General features: G+C 41.2%; 1 protein-coding gene across 1 annotated transcript; it reads left to right on the forward strand.

Moving 5' to 3' along the window:
- Window positions 1–200: 200 nt before the first annotated feature.
- Window positions 201–5,781, forward strand: LOC308370433 (olfactory receptor 10J5-like; the record flags this gene model as incomplete). Its single annotated transcript, XM_080845083.1, has 2 exons — window positions 201–1,098; window positions 5,693–5,781. 2 exons carry the CDS (start codon window positions 201–203, stop codon window positions 5,779–5,781), a joined length of 987 nt encoding a protein of 328 aa, XP_080701209.1.
- Between the last annotated feature and the right edge of the window lie 14,189 nt (window positions 5,782–19,970).

Consider the following 19,970-nt stretch of genomic DNA (forward strand, 5'->3'; position numbering starts at 1 on the left):
CACATAGCCGGGTATTTTCAGAAACGAATATTTCTGCCCCTCCGTTTTCAAAAATAACGCCGTTTTTGTGTAAATGAAAAGCCAAACCGCATGAAAATATCTGCGTTTTCTAACCGTGTAAACGGGGTCTTAGTGTACCGTAAAACCATAATGAGTTAACATATTTGAAATACTTTTTCATTGTATTTTATATGGTTACGATGAAAAACGTAACTAAGATTTCATTTATTATCCTGGCTGCATACACTGATGTTGGACATGTTAAATACCTTTACTTCACTATTTTGTTAGCATTGTATGTTTGCATTATTTTTGCCAATGTGCTTGTTATCATAGTTATATGCATGGATAAGGCTCTGCATGAGCCCATGTACCTGTTTTTGTGCAGTCTGTGTGTGAATGAACTATATGGCAGCACAGGTCTATTTCCTTGTCTTTTGGTAAATTTGATCTCAGACACCCATGAAATTTCTTTTTCATATTGCTACTTGCAGATGTACTGTTTGTATACTTATGCAACAGTGGAGTATTGTAATTTGTCTGTCATGTCTTATGACAGGTACATGTCAATCTGTCGTCCTTTACAGTATAACCGCATCATGACACAGAGGAGAGTGTGTTTTTTAATTCTGCTGGCATGGTCATACTCCTTTTGCCAATTTACTGTTACCCTCTCCTTGAATTTGCGTTTACATTTGTGTGGTAATGTCATGGAGAAAGTGTGGTGTGACAACTATTTGCTGGTCCGACTTTCCTGTTCAGATACAACTGTAAATAACATATATGGACTTTATGCAACTGTCCTAACTATTTGTGCTCCACTTGTACTCATGTTATACTCTTATATCAGGATCATCAAAATTACTTTCAGGTCCAGTAAAAATGCAAAAAAGAAGTCCTTAAGTACATGTGCTCCTCATATTGTTTCACTGCTCAATTATTCCATAGGTTGCTCTTTTGAAATCATTCAGAGCAGACTACCGAAGGCAAATATCCCAAGCACTTTGCGCATCATTATTTCAATATATTTTTTAATGATCCCACCACTTGTAAATCCAATTATGTATGGACTAAAGATGGCTAAAATTAGAAAAGCATGTAAAAAAGTTGTCTGTCCAAGAAAATCATTCTTTTAAAATGCAGCAGACAGGGTGATGCTATGTTTTGTTACAAACAAATAATTTTCCTTAATTTCTGTATAGTGCTTTGTGAAGGTATGGAGGGCTGTAATTCCTACTTTTACACTAAAAGAGGCATACATTTGATATGATATCTTTCAGTTTGGTATGACAACAAGGAAAGTGTGTGGTGTTACATATTTGATTTTACTAGTGTTTTTATTTATATTGGCATTTTAGTTATATTGGCATTTATTTAAGCAATACAATGGATGTCTATTTTCACACTACATATGTAGGTGCTCTTACTGTCAAGTTGCATTTACTGTTATTTCTTCTGTACATCTTAAATAACAACATAGTCAAGACAGTCAACCAAAGCATGTTAAATTGCCACTAAATAGTTTAGCTAATATAATCCCTTACCACAAAATAATCTATAGGTTCCTACAGGAGAGAACTGGGAAACACTTGGATTGTCCGCCTACAGAGTGTATAAAGAGTATCATTTCATTAGTTGACATTCAGAAATTCACTGTTTTGCCTTGTTCTGAACAGATAATTTATAGATTATATGTGATACTTGATATACATTCCTACATATTCTCACAATGATTTGAATGACTCACTCGATCAATACTATACAAATGCTCAACAGTGCACAAATATAGTAAAAGATTTACTTCATCTTTGTTGAACATTTTAATGCTCAACGAAGGTTCAACATTATATCTCCAACAATACATAGACAAATGTTCAACAAATGTTTTACCATGTGTATACATTTTTTCTTATATTGATGTTGATCATTAATGAGATTTTAACTGCATGTTTCAACACCTTCTCCCCTTCTTTCATGTGAACGTTGCTAAATATTCTCAAAGAAATAGTGGAAATAAAAGTTTCTCATTTAAGACATGTTCAAAAATGAATATACTTATATTCAATTTGGCTTATGTAATGCATTCATAAACCTTAAACTTTCCCCCAACATTTTAACAACATAAATGTAATGAAGTTGATTTTCACATGCATTACCAGTAAATATCTGTAGATTATCATTTGGACAACCAGAGTAAAGTTAAGACTGAGGGCCTGATTTACTAACAGGATTGCGCCCGTTTACAAATTTGCGGGATAATTATGCGCCTCATAAAAGCACGTCTTAACCAGGAATCGCGTTTCGATTGAGTCTGAAAACTTCGATATGGCAGCAGTTATTAGAGCAAGGCGAAGACACAGACAAAGACAACGTGCAGAAAGAACTTTTTCAACAGGATTAACACTTTTCCAATTTCCAAATTGTAAAGCCCGAGCAGCATCCTCATTTCATCTTCCATGTTTATTTTCACGTTAAAACCAAAATAAGTGCCAAGGCAACCTGAACGTCTGAACTTCAGTTTCCCCAGCCCTGTCCACACTACAAATGTATCCGCCGAGGGCAGCGTTTTTGAAAAGCATAGTTTTCAGTGTTGGAATACACTGTTTTAAAGTAACTGTGAAGTACGTATGCGTTGCCAACTGGTTTGCCCCTATCTGGCTATGCACTCCGATCAGAAAGCAGCCACAACCCCCAGGTGCAGTAAGAACAGATTTATTTGAGTTGAGCAGGTGGTCAAGTGCAGTTGGTGCTTGCGGTGAAATAATCATACATTAAAAGAAAAGTGTTCGTGTGGTTTTCTGTGAGTAGAGAAATACAGAATGTAACATAATAAATATACATAAATAGCAATCTGTAGCAATGAACATAAATGTATGCATATCTGAACAATATACACAATAATAATCATAAATGGTTAGAGTTCACTATAATACAATAAACAGAATTGCTATGATTGTAATATATAAGTACCAGCGCCCAGTGTATCAGCAGTACCGTAATTACAATGCTGTACCTAACTTCACCACAAGATGGCACTCCAAGACCACAAGTTGCCTGGCAGTCTAAACTCCAAGCTAACCGCAACACAGAAACAACTAGATATCTAGATCAGTGTCGAAGCCCGACCAAAACTGTTTGTTGCAGAAAATTACTAATTACAACGGCCAGTGCTATCAAACATCAACACGAGAAAGCAAGGCCAACAGGAACATGAAGTTACAAACTTACGTTGGCAGCAACACACACGGCAACACAATAACGTTATGCTAACATGGTATTTCAGAGCACGTCAACTCCTTTTAGCAGCGGGCGCGAAAAGGAAACTGAAAGTTTGTGCGCGTGCGCAACGCCTCAGCCCTAACAGGGACGTAGGCTCGGAGTCCAGAATGGAGTTTTCCACAGTAACGGTGCAGATCCATTCAAGCGATCTGAGCGACGCGATCAAATTCCATTGCTTTGAGTGGGCGTGGTGTAGCGTGTGGAAATAGACTGGACTAGTGATTTTTCAAACCGTCAAAGACGAGAAAAATCGCTCCTCATTTGCATACGTTTGAGCATGTTCGAATTTTCATCAGGCGCGTCGCTCAGATCGCTGGTCTACGTCACAATGGAGCTGGCTCCCGTTGAAATGCATGGGGTCGCCCAGATCGCGTCGCCCAGATCGCTTGTATGGATCTGCACCGTAAGGGGTGTTGTGTATTCCTACCAGACTATCAAACGGGATGCTATGGGCAGTTAACCTGGCTATTAACTACCCTAGCTATCTCTAGCCTAAGGAACCATCTGAACAGTTTGCAGTGGCCTGTGTCTGATAAACTCATGTTAATATGTGTAAATATGAACTTGTGAACATAAACTTGTTAATATGAAGCTGCACAGGCACACTGACGGGTAGCCATAGCAACCCAGAAACTCAATGTTCATTGAAAAGTTTAATTTCCCAAAATCAGCTCACCAAAGGACAGTCATGAACTTAAAGTGATCACAACTTTTAATGTGGACGGGAGGGCTAAACGGAAAAATATTTATGAGATTTTATATTTACCCGGGTAAGTTTGCTGTAACTTCGTCAACCAAAAGCTCTAATCCTAATTTTAACTCATCATCTATGGTGGCAGGAAAACGCAGGCTATGTCTACCCTATTTTAGCGGGCGCTATTAACACTAATGGGCGGGTTTAAGCGCTAATGACAAGACGACGTTCTTGTTTGATAAATAGTATGCAAAACATCGTGCAGTATTTTGTGCTTTGGCAAAGGCGCAGCTTAAGCTGCGGTCGCAATGTTAGGCCCTGAGGGCCTGATTTATTAACATGCGACCACTGCTTAATCTGCGTTCGCACATTAACGCACTGTGTTTTTCCGCATTTTCCGTGGTATTTATCAAACCAGATCTGCGCTGGGAAAACTGTGTTTACTCCGCCCTATATAGGGCCTGATTTACTAACATTGCGACCGCTGCTTAAACTGCGTTCGCACATTAATGCACAGTGTTTTTGCGCATTTTCCGTGGTATTTATTTAGGAAGAGAAAATGAAGCTTCAGCAAAGTGGAGATAGATATATTGGTTCACATTCGCTCAATCACTGAACCTGATTCAATGTGTGCGCTGCTATATTGTTGTTCTGCCCGCCATCACCTACAGCGAGATGTTTAACCTTTAAGAACGTGGGTTTTAAATGTTTCCAACGTACTCAGCTGGGTGAGGTTTTTTTTTGGCTCCTTCACGAATGTTCTACAGAATGTCCTACAGGAACATTCTACAGTCATTGTCAAGGCTGCAAGGAAATTATAAATGTTTGCCTGATCTGATGTGCTACCTTCACGTTTTTATCAGCAATGCATTCGCTAAAATATTTTACTAATATCAGACTAACTCAACAAGTAATTCTTTCTCAATCGTGTGACGTCATCGTAACAACGTAGGCCAACTGGTAGGTGCACGTTTGAAACGATGACAACGTCTCCAGCCAGCCACACACGTGGATTTGTCGTTACCTCGCTTGGCACAAACCATTTCCTTTCCATTCCTCTCCTCGCATGGCTTCAACAAAGGGTAAGTGATCTTATGACTGATTTATTTATCCAGAAAACCTCAGAGTTGTAATTTAGGCTGTATGCCAATAGAGCTAGCTAGCGTATGACATGTGTGAATGAAAAACAATACAAACGTGAATACAATCGATGTCGAACAGATTGAAGGCCAATAGAGCTAGCTAGATGTGAAAGAAAATGTGGTCCAGAAAATAAACGTCTTATTACATCCGTTCAACAAACTAGCCCATCCTATTTAGCGCAAATCCACAGCTAGTCAGATGAGGCGAACGAGGAGAAGGTGATTCACGAGGTGATTTTAGTGCACATATCGGAGTATTACTTTGTGAAGCTAATGTAATCAATCCCAAATAGAAGGAGGTTGATTTTGGGGAGATGGTACGTGTCGAACAGTAAATGTGATTTTGTAAATGTATACTGAATTTTGAGGAAAGGTTATTATTTAGGTAATTCTTTTTCAAGAGCACTTTTTGATTCATGAAACAAGTAACCCTAATTGTCAGAAGAGGCTAATTACACGTGCTCGTGTCGCACAAACACGTGTGCATGCACACACGCGTGAGCAATGACGATTATCATTTGATTCAATACGTATTGAGACATTAACTTCTCTGTGGGTTTTTTGTTGTCTTTTCCAGACATCCCTTTTTCTTTCCTGGTGGCCTTTTGCCCCTACACCTCATCCCTGCACCCCCCACTACACCTCATCCCTGAACCCCCCCCCTGATGTTACCTTCAGAGCAGCAGGAGTAGGTAGACTGGGCTCTGTTCAGGAGTTGTGGCTGCAGCTCCACCCTCATCCAACCATGGATTTTACAAATGGTAAGTGGACATACAGCCGCGGAAAAAATAAAGAGACCACTTCAAAATTATCAGTTTCTCTGGTTTTACTATTTATTGGTATGTGTTAAAGTAAAATGTACATTTTTGTTTTATTCTATAACCTACTGGTAACATTCCTACCAAATTTCAAATAAAATATTGTCATTTAGATCATTTATTTGCAGAAAAATGACAATTGGTCAAAATAGCAAAAAAGATGCAGTGTCTTCAGATCTCGAATAATGCAAAAAAAACAAGCTCATATTCATTTTTAAACTACACAATACTAATGCTTTAACTTAGGAAGAGTTCAGAAATCAATATTTGGTGGAATAACCTTGATTTAAAATCACAACTTTCATGTGTCTTGGCATGCTCTCCACCAGTCTTTCACATTGCCGTTGGGTGACTTTATGCTACTCCTGGCGCAAGAATTCAAGCAGCTCGGCTTCTTTTCATGGCTTGTGACCATCCATCTTCCTCTTGATCTCATTTCAGAGTTTTTTTTATGGGATTCAGGTCTCGAAATTGGGCTGGCCATGACAGGGTCCTGATCTGGTGATACTCCATCCACATAAGGATTGAACCAAACCGGACTGGAGGGTCTCCTAGTTCGTCTTCTCTGATGAGTCCAATTTCACAGTAGGTGCAAGACTCTGTGGCTTGTAGGCCTCTCCAGGTCTCCGTCTAACCATCAGACGACCATGTGTTGGGCAAAGCTGAAAATTGGACTCATCAGAGAAGACGAACTAGGAGACCCTCCAGTCCGCTTTGGTTCAATCCTTATGGTCTTTTACAAACCTCAGCCAGGCAAAGCACAACGTTGTCCCGGAAGTAAAACTTGCTTCCTTTTGCTCTGACAATGTTCCCCAACTCTGAGAAGTGTTTTTTCCAGCAGGGCAATGCTCCATGCCACACAGCCAGGCAGGGGCGGAGTGGGACACAAAAATCCACCGGGACAATTCTGACTGCACCGGCCCACCACCGGCCCATAACCTGCCCACAACGTGCCCACAACTGGCCCAACCCGCATCCCCTCCACCTCCCATATATCAACTACAGAAACAAACGGGCGGCTTTTGATCATTATTGTTAGATTTATAGTTGATGTGTGGGTGACAGACATGACAGTGACAGTGTATTTGTATATACTTATGGAAATACGGAACAAATCGCGTCCCGTATTGGCTCAAATGTTATGCTAATTCGCAACAATGTGTCATGTCAACTCACTCGCACCTAGTTGACGGCTGGTTAAATAAATCCGTAATTCTTGTACATTTTGATGCACTTTCCTCCAGCATCCGCCTCTTTTTCAGTCTGGCCTTTTTGCCCCCTCCTTTCTCCTTTCTCTTATGTCCCTCCATCAGGCCCGCTTCACCTGCTATCTCTCCCTGATAGCCGCTAATTTATCTCCCTAGGTTCACTTGATAAAGGCAGAACGATACGCATTTCCCATGATGCTTTGCACCGACTATTCTACATTCAACAAAAAAAAAAACGAATTAAATCGCTGGCCAATTTATATTTGTGGTCATGAAAGTAATGGAGCGTCTGAATAAAAAGAATTACATCAATATATGAGGCTAAACAAAAATCAGAAGGTTGGATTGATGGGAGTGAGTTTGACACACACCATAGGTGTGATGTACAGAGACAAATAGTGCTATAAATAGTGGTTGGACTGCTTAATCCTGTAGCTCTCGGAGAATTTAGAGATTTTCCCGGGACCAGGATTTCACGTATATTCAAATGGGCCGCTCATGAATTTGATGCGACGGCGAAGGCCGGCCTGCAGGCTGGTTCTCGAGAGATTATTGGCCTACCGGCCGACCGGGAAAAATCCCGGTGCTCCCGATGGCCACTCCGCCCCTGCAGCCAGGCCAGTAAAGGTGTGGATGGAGTATCACCAGATCAGGACCCTGTCATGGCCAGCCCAATTTCGAGACCTGAATCCCATAAAAAAAACTCTGAAATGTGATCAAGAGGAAGATGGATGGTCACAAGCCATGAAAAGAAGCCGAGCTGCTTGAATTCTTGCGCCAGGAGAAGCATAAAGTCACCCAACGGCCATGTGAAAGACTGGTGGAGAGCATGCCAAGACACATGAAAGTTGTGATTTTAAATCAAGGTTATTCCACCAAATTTTGATTTCTGAACTCTTCCTAAGTTAAAGCATTAGTATTGTGTAGCTTAAAAATGAATATGAGCTTGTTTTCTTTGCATTATTCGAGATCTGAAGACACTGCATCTTTTTTGCTATTTTGACCAATTGTCATTTTTCTGCAAATAAATTATCTAAATGACAATATTTTTATTTGAAATTTGGTAGGAATGTTACCAGTAGGTTATAGAATAAAACAAAAATGTACATTTTACTTCAACACATACCAATAAAAAGTAAAACCAGAGAAACTGATAATTTTGAAGTGGTCTCTTAATTTTTTCCGCGGCTGTATATACAAAATAGTAGAAAACGTCAGACTTGTCATTTATGCAAATCAATGCCTACAGACTTTGCATAGCGCGTTAGGTTGACACCAGTTTTTTGTTGACAAATTGATATCTGTAAAGTAGTTAGTAGGCTACTATCTATTTCAGAGCTTGTTGGAAAACTCACTCCTAAACATAAACCTGAATTTTACTTTGTGTTACTTCTACCGTGTGTTGTCTAATCTCAGATAGACTCAGTTTAGATTTTGGGAAAAAAGGTAAATGGCTAAAAAGTAATGTCTGAAACTGTGAGTTTGAATTGTTTTCCCCCAAATCATTGAATGTGAACTAAGCATAACAACATGATAATTGCGCTGTTATTGATAATGATGAATGACAGTTTCAGCATAGTATTTCCAACAGCAAAATATTTAATTAATGGACACACACACACACACACACACTCATTCACTCACACACACACACACACACACACACACACACACACACACACACTTGCTCATGCACACCTACACAGACATACTGGAACAGTAACAATAGAACATTTGATTTGATTTAATCTTTTACAGGAACAGGAACAGTACAGTCAAAAGTGCTTCAGGGAGTGGTACTCTTCAAAACAAGGTGTCACGCACAGTGGTACGTCACAGGGGACACACATATATTTTGTGGCCTGTCGCCGCTGTGGATGATAGACGGACAGGGTTGTCCATCGGTGGACGTCCACCATTGGAAGGCCTTCTGGCAGAGTGGAATTGCTCAAGGAGCTGTTGTGCCAAATTCTCTCTGAAGCGAGCGTACGGCATCTCCTGCCCTGTTAGCTCACGGTGGACCACATAGCTATTAAACACAGACACATCCAGCACATAAAAAAATTGCTTCTTGTACCACTTAAATGTTTTCCTGGCACACTCTACAAAAGTGTTGCGCCTGTCGTAGTTGTCCACAGCACCCATATTTTTATTATAGTCCCGCACACAGAGGGGTTTGGTGATGGTTTCCCCTGTGGCATAGTTGACTTTGCCAGTCGGCACCATGCCCTCGCAGTGTACTGTGGACAGAGTATGCACATCTCGCTTGTCATGCCATTTTGTAGCGAGAATATCCCCGTTGTGGAAGGACTCAACCTCACCCCTCTGCATTCTGTCCATACATTTTGGCATCCCTTTCCTGTTGGACCTCACTGTACCACAGGCACCCGTTCCATGGTGTAAAAGATGGGAAAAAAGGGAAGGACTGGAATACCAGTTGTCTATGTACAAAATATGGCCCTTGCCATAAAAAGGCTTCATCAGTGCATGGACGACTGACCCCGACATTCCCAGACCCCTGATGGTTGTGAAATCAGTTGATTTACCGGTGTATATGATGAGGTCCTGAACATACCCTGTTTTTACATCACATAACACAAATAGTTTTATTCCAAAGCGATGACGTTTGGAGGGAATACATTGTTTAAAAGAAAGCCTTCCCTTCCACTTTACCATTGACTCATCAATACACAAATTTTGGTGGGGTAAAAATTCTGATTCAAATTTTGAATAATTGGGGTCAAAACCGAACAAATTTTCTGTAGGGGGTCAGGAGACGTTGTTGGTGTACAATGAAGGGCTCTCATTAGGAGGAGGAAGCGGTCCTGGGAAAAAATGGTGCCAAAGAATGGAGTCAGGAGCATTGGGTTGGTAGTAAAATAATCTCTGACATTTTGCTTTTTCACCAGAACCATGAGGAACAGAACAGAGAAGAAGGCGTACATCTCTGCCACAGATGTATCCACCCATTTCGCTAGCTTCCCAGCATTATTGAACTGTTCCCTTAGTGACTGGGCATAGCCGTTGGTTTCAGTCACTATAGATTGTATAGTTGAGGGGGAGACAAACATTTTAAAACATTCTACCTCGGTGGTATTTACTGGCTGCCTCCTCAATCCTGACAACTGCCCTGAAAACTGGATGGCTTTTGGCCTGAAGTCCCCCTTCCTCCAAGAAAATACCTCGCTGTCCTCTGGCTCTGGGGCTTCATCAAGGGCCGTCAGGTTCTCCGGCAGATCCTCCTCATCCGATGACTGCACGTCCGCTTCATTTAGCGCTGGCTCATCAGCAGCATCTTCACCCACGTCTAAAAAGATCTCCCTGATTTCCTCGTCCGTGAGCTGGCATCTTTTTGGTCTTCCGGACATGTCCACTTTCTATAATTTAATCTATGTTGTTTTATTAATTACTTTAGATAATGTTTGCGTAGCTTCTGTGTTCGTGTTTATTCTGATGAATGAATGAGATGCCGGGTGTTGTGACAGTCGCTGTGCTTCAAACTGTGGATGCGCTCATATTGCGCAAATAAAGTTGCAATTATAATGGGACAAGTTGAAGGTGTCTGCGTAGTTATTGTGCATGAATGATACGGAGGATGTAGGGAGTAAAGTTTACTGAGCTGTCAGTTGGGGAGCCGCTCAGAGTGAGGTAGCTTGTGGATTTAGCACATATCTGATTCAGAGCACGCAAAATTCAGAGCTCATCTTAGGGCGTACTTAGCAGCTATTCTACGTACCACATTTGGCTGAAATGTTTAATCCTACGAACCCTCGTTGGACGTGAGATTTCCCTTGATGCTAAGTAATGTAACACAAATCAGTCGTTTCACTGTTTTATTGTGCTTGGCGATGACGGACTACCAGTACTGTGGTAAGACACTGGCTATGAAACCAGCGAACTCCCTCGAGGTAAAGCACTTGCCATGCATAGTCGAGTATCACACAAGCATTTATTTGTTTACTCGGTGTAACTTTTGTAATCATTACAAAAGTTACACCGAGTAAACAAAATGATAACAAGCTAATGTGGAGAGATTGTTCTCCTTCAGTCAATGTTAGCTCGTGTTAGCAATTGACCCATAGCAGGGGCGGAGTGGGACACAAAAATCCACCAGGACTATTCTGACTGCACCGGCCCACAAAGTGCCCAACCCATCCCCTCCACCTCCCATATATCAACTTCACAAACAATTATTGTTAGATTTAGTGTTGATGTGTGGGTGACAGACATGTGTATTTGTATATGTACATTTATGGAAATACGGAACAAATCGCGTCCCGTATTGGCTCAAATTTCCCATGAGCCCTTGCTCCGACCATTGTACGTAAATTTATGAGCAAAAAAAACGAATTAAAACGCTGCCAATTTATATTTGTGGTCATGAAAGTAATGTAGCGTCTGAATAAAAAGAATTACATCAATATAGGAGGCTAAACAAAAACAGTAGGCTAGATTAATGAGAGTGAGATTAACACCCACCATGAGTGAAATATAGAGAGACAAAAAGTGGTTTAAATATTGGTTGGACCATTACGATTAACGAGTAATTCCGAAAAGTCACGGTGCTCCCGATGGCCACTCCGCCACTGACCCATAGTGCTAGCCCACACACAGTCATTGTGTCATTGTTGCGCACCCATTGGAACACTCGTGTAGCTACATTCTAAACACACTGGTGTGACCGTACGCTTTTACGGAAAATCAGCGGCCGTCACACCATTGTGTCCGTACGTTCTTAAAGGTTAAAAGAACACGATTATAAAGAATATGCTATTGGTGGCATTAATGCATAAACTGTCTATTATAACAATATAGATGTGTACATGGCGAGATTAATAATTTCTACAAGGGACGGGTTCACTACAATATATATGGACGTGGGTGCAATCAATGGTTCATATTACGTTCGGAAAGTTTGCGATTTAAAAAAAAGTCCTGTTTGATGTCTCTAATTTCAGCTGTGGCAGTGGGGAAATGTATTGACCTTATCACTGCTGCCATATCAACGTTTTCAGACTCAATGGAAATGCGCTTCCTGGTTAAGACGTGCTTTTACCCACACAGCAGGAGACTCAAACACGGATCCGCATTCAAATCGCCAAACTTGGTGACTGTCACATTCGTTTTGATGCCGTAGGACGGATCAGCGCCGCCTCCGGCCGGCGCAGTAAATGCTACTATCAAACAGCAGCTCCTGAGCGGACCCACATCTGATCCGGGGGCCGGACGCGCCTTTGACGTGCATCAAGAGGACCGTTTTGGCACCGCCAAGAGGATCAGGTCCGCCTCCGGGCGGCGGAGTAAATTCTAATGCAAAATCAGTGATGGAAAATTGCCCCTGTTTTTATTTACCCGAATTTCCATTCATAACCACGCACACGAACCACAGAAAACGACCCGTTCCCCGTTTGGAAAATAAATGGGAAATGGGAGATAGGTTCGTGGTCCGTGGATCTTCTGGCCAATCGATTTTCGTTTTAAAACCAGGAAATGGAAAACGGATAACGAGCCGTCTCCCGTCTCCCGTCTCGGAGTCGGAAAATGGGAAACGAGGAACGAACCTATTTCCTATTTCCGATTTCCGATTTCAAAACGTTTCAAACGTTTTCTGTGGTTCGTGTGCGTGGTTATGAATGGAAATTCGGGTAAATAAAAACAGGGGCAATTTTCCATCACCGATTTTGCATTAATATGACCCGGGACTGGTTCTGAGACAAGGGCCTAGAAGCTCGTAGAGAGTCAGTTGATGGTGCATCTTTGGCGGACACATATTTCTGACATCCCGGTGCCTGTGGAGGTTGAAAACAAGGGCCTGGAAGCTCATAGAGAGTCCGTGGATGGTGCTCTGCCCTCGGACACATATTTTTGACATCCCGGTGCCTGTGGAGGATGAAAACAAGGGCCTAGAAGCTCGGGCCAGTCCGCTGATGGTGCACTGTCCTCGGACACATTATCTTCACATCCTGGTGCCAGTGGAGGATGGAGACAGGGGTCTAGCAGCTCGGGGCCAGTCCGCTGATGGTGTACTATTCTCGGACACTTGTTGCTCACATCCTGGTGCCTGTGGAGGATGGAGACAGGGGTCTAGCAGCTCGGGGCCAGTCCGCTGATGGTGTACTATTCTCGGACACTTGTTGCTGACAACTTCATCAACGGTAGCCATGATTAACAGACACTGACAAAAGACATCAAGTTCCGGGTCATATTAATGTAAAATCAGTGATGGAAAATTGCCCCTGTTTTTATTTACCGGAATTTCCATTCATAACCACGCACACGAACCACAGAAAACGACCCGTTCCCCGTTTGGAAAATAAATGGGAAATGGGAAATAGGTTCGTTCCTCGTTTCCCATTTTCCGACTCCGAGACGGTAGACGGGAGACGGCTCGTTGTCCGTTTTCCCTTTCCTGGTTTTAAAACGAAAATCGGTTGGCCAGAAGATACACGGACCGTTCGTTCCTCGTTTCCCATTTTCCGACTCCGAGACGGTAGACGGGAGACGGCTCGTTGTCCGTTTTCCATTTCCTGGTTTTAAAACGAAAATCGGTTGGCCAGAAGATACACGGACCCATAATCATGTCAAAATTCATCAATGTCGCGACTGCAACAGCATTAAAGAAAATGTCCATAGGCTGTCTAAGTAGTGATATCTTTTCTTGATCCGAACATGTGACTTTGGTGCAGCGGGCAGAGCGTAGGGCTTACATGCAGTTAATCACCGGTTCGACTCCCTTCACCTTCGTAAGAATTGTAGTTTTAAATCGCTTTGAATAAAACCGTCTGCTAAATGACTAAATGAAAATGTATTAATAAGAAATTCAATAAATTGAAGCAATGCAAATAAATTGTGTTTCTTTCTTTCTTCTTATCATGCAACCACCTTACCATCCACATCCACCACTGCACAAAAACTAGACAAGTTTGCAAAACTAAACGTTTGCAATGATGTAAGTTAAAGTAGGTAAAACAACTTTAGCCAATATCTCCGTAATAGTGATGGGTTATGTGCTCAAATTTCCTGGGATCAAAGAAAACGTTAGTATTCATGTGCAAACTAAAAATCACGTCTCAGGCTGAGCATGAAAGTTATTTCTGGTTTATCAACAATGTCATATAATTATGAGTGCTTTGTTCTCTGCATCGCCGACATTACAAAAATAGAAGACATTCAATGTTCGACGGTGGTGTATGCAATAAATGACTCGAGAAGGTCTTTTAAATTAATTATTCCTTGTCGGGTGGATCGGTAGCAGTCATACAAGAACTCATCATGATGGAAAAATGGATCTTCTTGGCGATCGCAAAGAACTCTTCCTACGCTAATCAAACTATTAACCTTGTCAATGGGATCCCTCCTTTTGGCGTGGGTGTGGCAAGTTTAGCCAGCTAAACTTTGCTTAGCCTGTCCTGGAGCAGGCTAGGGCTAAGCGATTAATTACCATGGTTATTGAGCAAAAGTTGCTACGGCGAACTCTCTAAAGCGGTGTTGTCTTTTTTTAGCCTGGAATTTAGCTCGCTAAACCGCTTAGCGAGCGTCGCCGAATAGTACCCAGGTGTGTCATTGTTTCGTTTATATTCCGATTTGTTTGTACACTCATTTTGTTTAATTAGCTTGTCATGCTAGGTTTCGCTAGCATTTATGGTATGGTTTTGGTGTTGGGCTAGGCTACTCCCCTAGCCTTGTGTAACGGAAGTTCGCGAGTTTTCGTGAAGGACTTTTTGAGGGCAGACTGTTAAGTTTGTATTTGCTGTTCGTGGCTTGTGTGGTTGTATGCCCTGTCTCTTAATTCTGAGGAAGAGGGTAGGATTCTCAGTGCCTTGTCAACTGCTGTCTTCCAGAACAATAAATATTCAAAACGGAGTCGTGTGTCCGCTTGCCAGCACAACACAACGCAGAGTGAACAAGCCACCGGTTACACTGGGGACAGGACCCGCCTAATGTGTTGTAAATGACCATGTGAGTTATTTAGTGTAGTGTTGATTTTGGAATGTTTTATGTGTAAGTCGTCTTTTCATAAACATACAATCTGTCTGTTTGATTACAGGTGCAGTCAGAAAAAACGCTCTGACACGGTCCGCTACGGACGCTGAGGTCACGCGACACATTATAAGGTGGTTCAATCTGGCTGGGGATCGGGCCACGAGAAGACGTGCCGTGCCGTGCCGTCCGCACTTGAGTCCCCACACACTGACTAAATCAACTGTTGAATAAACTTTTTATTGCACTTCTCGTCATTCATCAGTTATTCATTTTATGATAGTTAAGCTGTGCTTATGGACAGATATAATGCAAATTGTAGAAACAGGGCAAAGTAGAATAAGGAGACAACTTAGACTGTTTGTGGCGCAGCATTTCATTGAAGTTGAATAGGCAAGCTATTTGATGTCTAATAATAATAATAATAATACCTTTATTTTATAGTGCGCTTTTCAAGTACCCAAAGTCGCAAGATGTCTGCAACGTCCTAGGCCTATTATTATTATTACTATTATTATTATTATTATTATTATATAGCACTAAATATAGGCTATTTCGATGCTGTTTGAAGATGAGGGTATAATATAAACAAATATTCCTAATTTCATTATCTACATTAGGGTACAGACGTCTCATCTTTGCTGCTTGAATGTCGGTATGTAATGGTATGGAGTTATTGAAACTTACTACGTGTAAAAAAAGACTAGAAATTGAATGTTTATTTTTAAGCCTCGAAAGTTGCACTGGGTGCCTTTAAAGCAAATGTTCTAGAGTGTAACAAAATCATTGGAAAATAACAAACATTTGGCTAAAGGTACAGCCCGAGATTCTAATCCAATACCCTTTTTGTGTTCATATAGTCCTGGCTCTGTAAAAGGCAATTTAAGAGACTCGGACAGAGCTATACACTACTTTGGTCATTCCACATCTAGGCCTATTTTCTAACTTCTGTGCACCAGATTTGGAGCTGATCACTCTGCCTATTCTAAGACATGCATATACTTAGTCCTCTTTGGGAGTACTAAGACAAGGAATAGACCACCATAATATTAATTTTATATATCCATGAGGAAGCTGACTTCTATATCTATATCTAGTACCGAAAAGGCTGCTCTGGCATGAATAGAAAGTAGAAGATATGATTGGAGTGTGTTTTATCTGTGGGTCACAGGAATGTGTCGCAGGATTTTGCTGTTTCCAGTGATTTCGAAAACACAGGTGCCTTGGGACTCTGCAAGGCAGGGGCGTCCTACTCCCTGAGCCAGGCTTGCACTTGACCGCATACCTTAGCATTGGAAGACTTGCGCACCGTGATGTTGAGACAGCTGGACAGACACTTCACAGGAGTTGTCAAGCGGGGTCCTACTTTCACCAACATTTCGCTGATTTAACCCCACGACGTCTCCAGTAGGCTCAGCAGTGCATTCTGGCGTCCCAGAAGCCCCCCCCTCTGCATCTGCCCAGCCTACTTATTTCGAAGACCAGCGAGGGTCTTTCCTTTTCAGCCAAAGCCACTGGCTACTCCGCTCTGCCAGCCTGGACAGCTCCTTGATGGCCTGGCGTAAGATGTGTCCACTGATGCCCAGGTCCTTCATCAGCCGCACAGTTGATGTTGCCACAAAGCCCCGACATCCAACTTCTGCTGGGCAGACCTTTGCTCTCCAGCCCCGCTGTTCTGCCTCTGCTGCAAGATCAGAGTATCGCAGTTTCTTCCTTTCAAAGGCTTCCTGGACCGCATCCTCCCAAGGTACTGTAAGCTCCACAAAGTACACTTTGCGCTGTGAGTTGGACCACAGGACTCGGTCAGGCCTCAGGTTGGTGATGACGATCTCTGGTGGAACTGTGAGTCGTTGGTCCACATCCACCAGCATCTGCCAGTCTTTGGCTGCCTCCAGTTCACCTAACCTGTAGGCTAATGCATTTGAATTTGTCTTCAACATCAGGATATTTCAGGCAAATTTGATATATTTTCAACATCAGACTGTTAGGCACACATAATTATAATTATTAATAAATAAGTTGACAGTGTAACCAGAGGGGATGAATGCAGAGTAAGGCCCCCTTCAGCCTGTGCTATCACATACTATCAAGGAATATATTTATTTATGTAATTATTTAGTTACTGGGCAATTCAAGATTTGTTGATGAATATGGTCTACGTTTAGGCCTATTTTCTTACTCCTGCGTACCTAATGTAAGACATGCATATGGTGCTGTTGTTTTCTGTCCTTCAAAAATATCGTAATCCCTCTTATTGTAAGTCTCCACTATGACAGCTAGTGTTCTCAGAAGACATGTAATTAGAGTCTTCAACAGCATATCTCAGGCTTTAGAACATGCCACAGCACTGAAACTGCTCTTACTGAAGTAATCAGCGACCTCAGACTAAATTTGGATGCAAATAAGGTCTCAATCCTTGTCCTATTAGACCTAAGTGCAGTATTTAATACTGTTGATCATGACATCCTGATTGATCCTCTTGAAAAGTCCGTTGGGCTTTCTGACTCTGTATTAAACTGGTTCAGAACATACTTCAATGGGAGAAAGTTTAACGTCAGGCTTGGAGATCATGTGTCTAAGAAACATGACATCTGCTTTGGGTTTGCACAAGGGAGCTGCCTTGGTCCATTATTATTCTCACTATACATGCTGGCACTTGGAGGACATCATTAGAGAACACAAAATATGTTTCCATAGTTATGTTGATGCAAATGCTGATGCAACTGGACATCTCTGCTGAACCAAATGATGCTTCAGCTATAAACTCCATTACTAACTGTCTTTTGGAGATAAATAAGTGGATGAACAATAATTTCTTAAAAAGTGGATGAACAATAATTTCTTAAAGTTAAAGTTAAACGAGGACAAAACTGAGATCCTACTAGTCGGCCCTAAAACAAAAAGAGAAATGCTATTTAATAATCTGGTGAAATTAACTCCCTGGATTAAATCTGAGGTTCAAGTCTTGGTTTTATTTTAGATTCAGATTTAAGCTTCAAGTCTCACATTAACAAGGTGACGAAAACATAATTTTCTCACCTTAAAATCATAGCTAAAATCCTGCCATTTATAAATCAAAAAGATGCTGAAAAACTGATTCATGCCTTTATTTCAAGACGGTTTGATGATTGTAATGCAATTCTTACTGGCCTCCCGAAAAAAAACAACTGAGAGACTTCAGCTCATTCAGAAATCGGCAGCTCGGCTATTAACCAGAACCAAGAGGAGATTGCACATTAGTATAGTTTTAGCTGCTCTGCACTGGCTTCCAGTAACCTTTATAATTGACTTTAAGCCCTTAATGGTCTGTGACCAAGTTACACTGCAAACTCCCTAGTCAAATACTTGCCCTCAAGAACACTGCGATCATCAAATGCTGGTTCATTGGAGGTTCCCAGCAACAGCCGTAAGGAAATCGGGGACGCAGCCTTTGTCAATTACGCCCAAAAGTTAAGGAACATACTGCCTATAGACATCAGGGAAGCCAGCTCGCTTAACATCTTTAAAAGAAAACTAAAAATTTACCTCTTCACATTAGCCTTTAACTAGCTCAACTTTGCACTTTTAATTACATTTAATTATAAATATATATATATATATATATATATATATATATTGTGTCTTACCTTGATCTTCTTCGCGATATTGAGGGGTAAGATGAAATATATCTCTGCAGAGTTTTATTTTCTATCTTATGCTATGCATTTAATGTATTCATTTTTGTTCCTCATCTTTATGCACTCTATCACTGTTTTTATGTCATTTTAATTATAATTATTATTATGTTCTATTTATTTGTTTTGAACTACATTCTAGTTTTTATCTTTATTTGATGTCTATTTTTAAGTATTTGCTGTAAAGCACTTTGAGCTACATTATTGTGCATGAAAGGTGCTATATAAATAACATTTAATTATTATTATTATTATTATTATTATTATTATTATAAAAGATTAATGAAAGACACCTGAATTTCCCTAACGGGATTAATAAAAGTTTATCTTATCTTATTTCTCAATATTCAATTTCAATGTTTAAATGGTTTGGGAAAATCTTTGATAACCAGCCAGATATGTAAACTTGGCGCTGTAAAATATAGACTGTTCTGGTTTAAACTGGACTGTCACTCCAGAGTGAGGACCTGCACCTGCCATGCCCCCCCTGACTTCAACTCGCTCAGCTGCACCACTTCACCAATCACCTGAGTACTATTGCCAGCACCTGTCATGTCCACAATTAAACCTCTCACTCCCTTCACATAGTGTCTGTCTTCGTTGGACAACGGACTAACAATCCTGCGATAACAAACACTTGACGGTTCCCAGCTCTCCTCGGGACTCACACCAAGATCCTCAGTTCCTGTTGGTATTGTACTGAATATTCCCCATACCCTGTTCTGCACCCCTGCACTTTTGTTTTCCAGAGTTGTGACTTTTAGCTTTCTGTTCCGCAGCCCTGCACTTAGTTCTCCAGAGTTTGACTCCCAGAATTCCAATCCGCTGCGCCTAGTCTGTCTAGTTTAGCAGAAGTGTGTAACTTTAGTTATAGTTATTTTCAGGGCTTTGAGCTTGAGTACCCTCTGTTTATATGTTTTTGAGTTGTCCATTAACTTCATTCCTGACATGTTGCCCCCTTCTTTATGTTGTTAGTTGACATATCATGTGTCCTGTTCAGCTATGTTACATGAAACAACATTTGAGACAGGTGGATAATGAATAGGTGGGATCATTTAATGTGGAACCACATAATGTTTGCTTATGAAGGCTCCTGAATGTAACTTTCTTCCATAGCGTTCCACCTGTAACTTTCTACTCTAGCTATGTAGAAAGAGGGGAAATATTACTGTTGG

This window comes from Sprattus sprattus (assembly GCF_963457725.1).
Source record: "Sprattus sprattus genome assembly, chromosome: 9".
In the NCBI taxonomy this organism is placed as follows: Eukaryota; Metazoa; Chordata; class Actinopteri; order Clupeiformes; family Clupeidae; genus Sprattus; species Sprattus sprattus.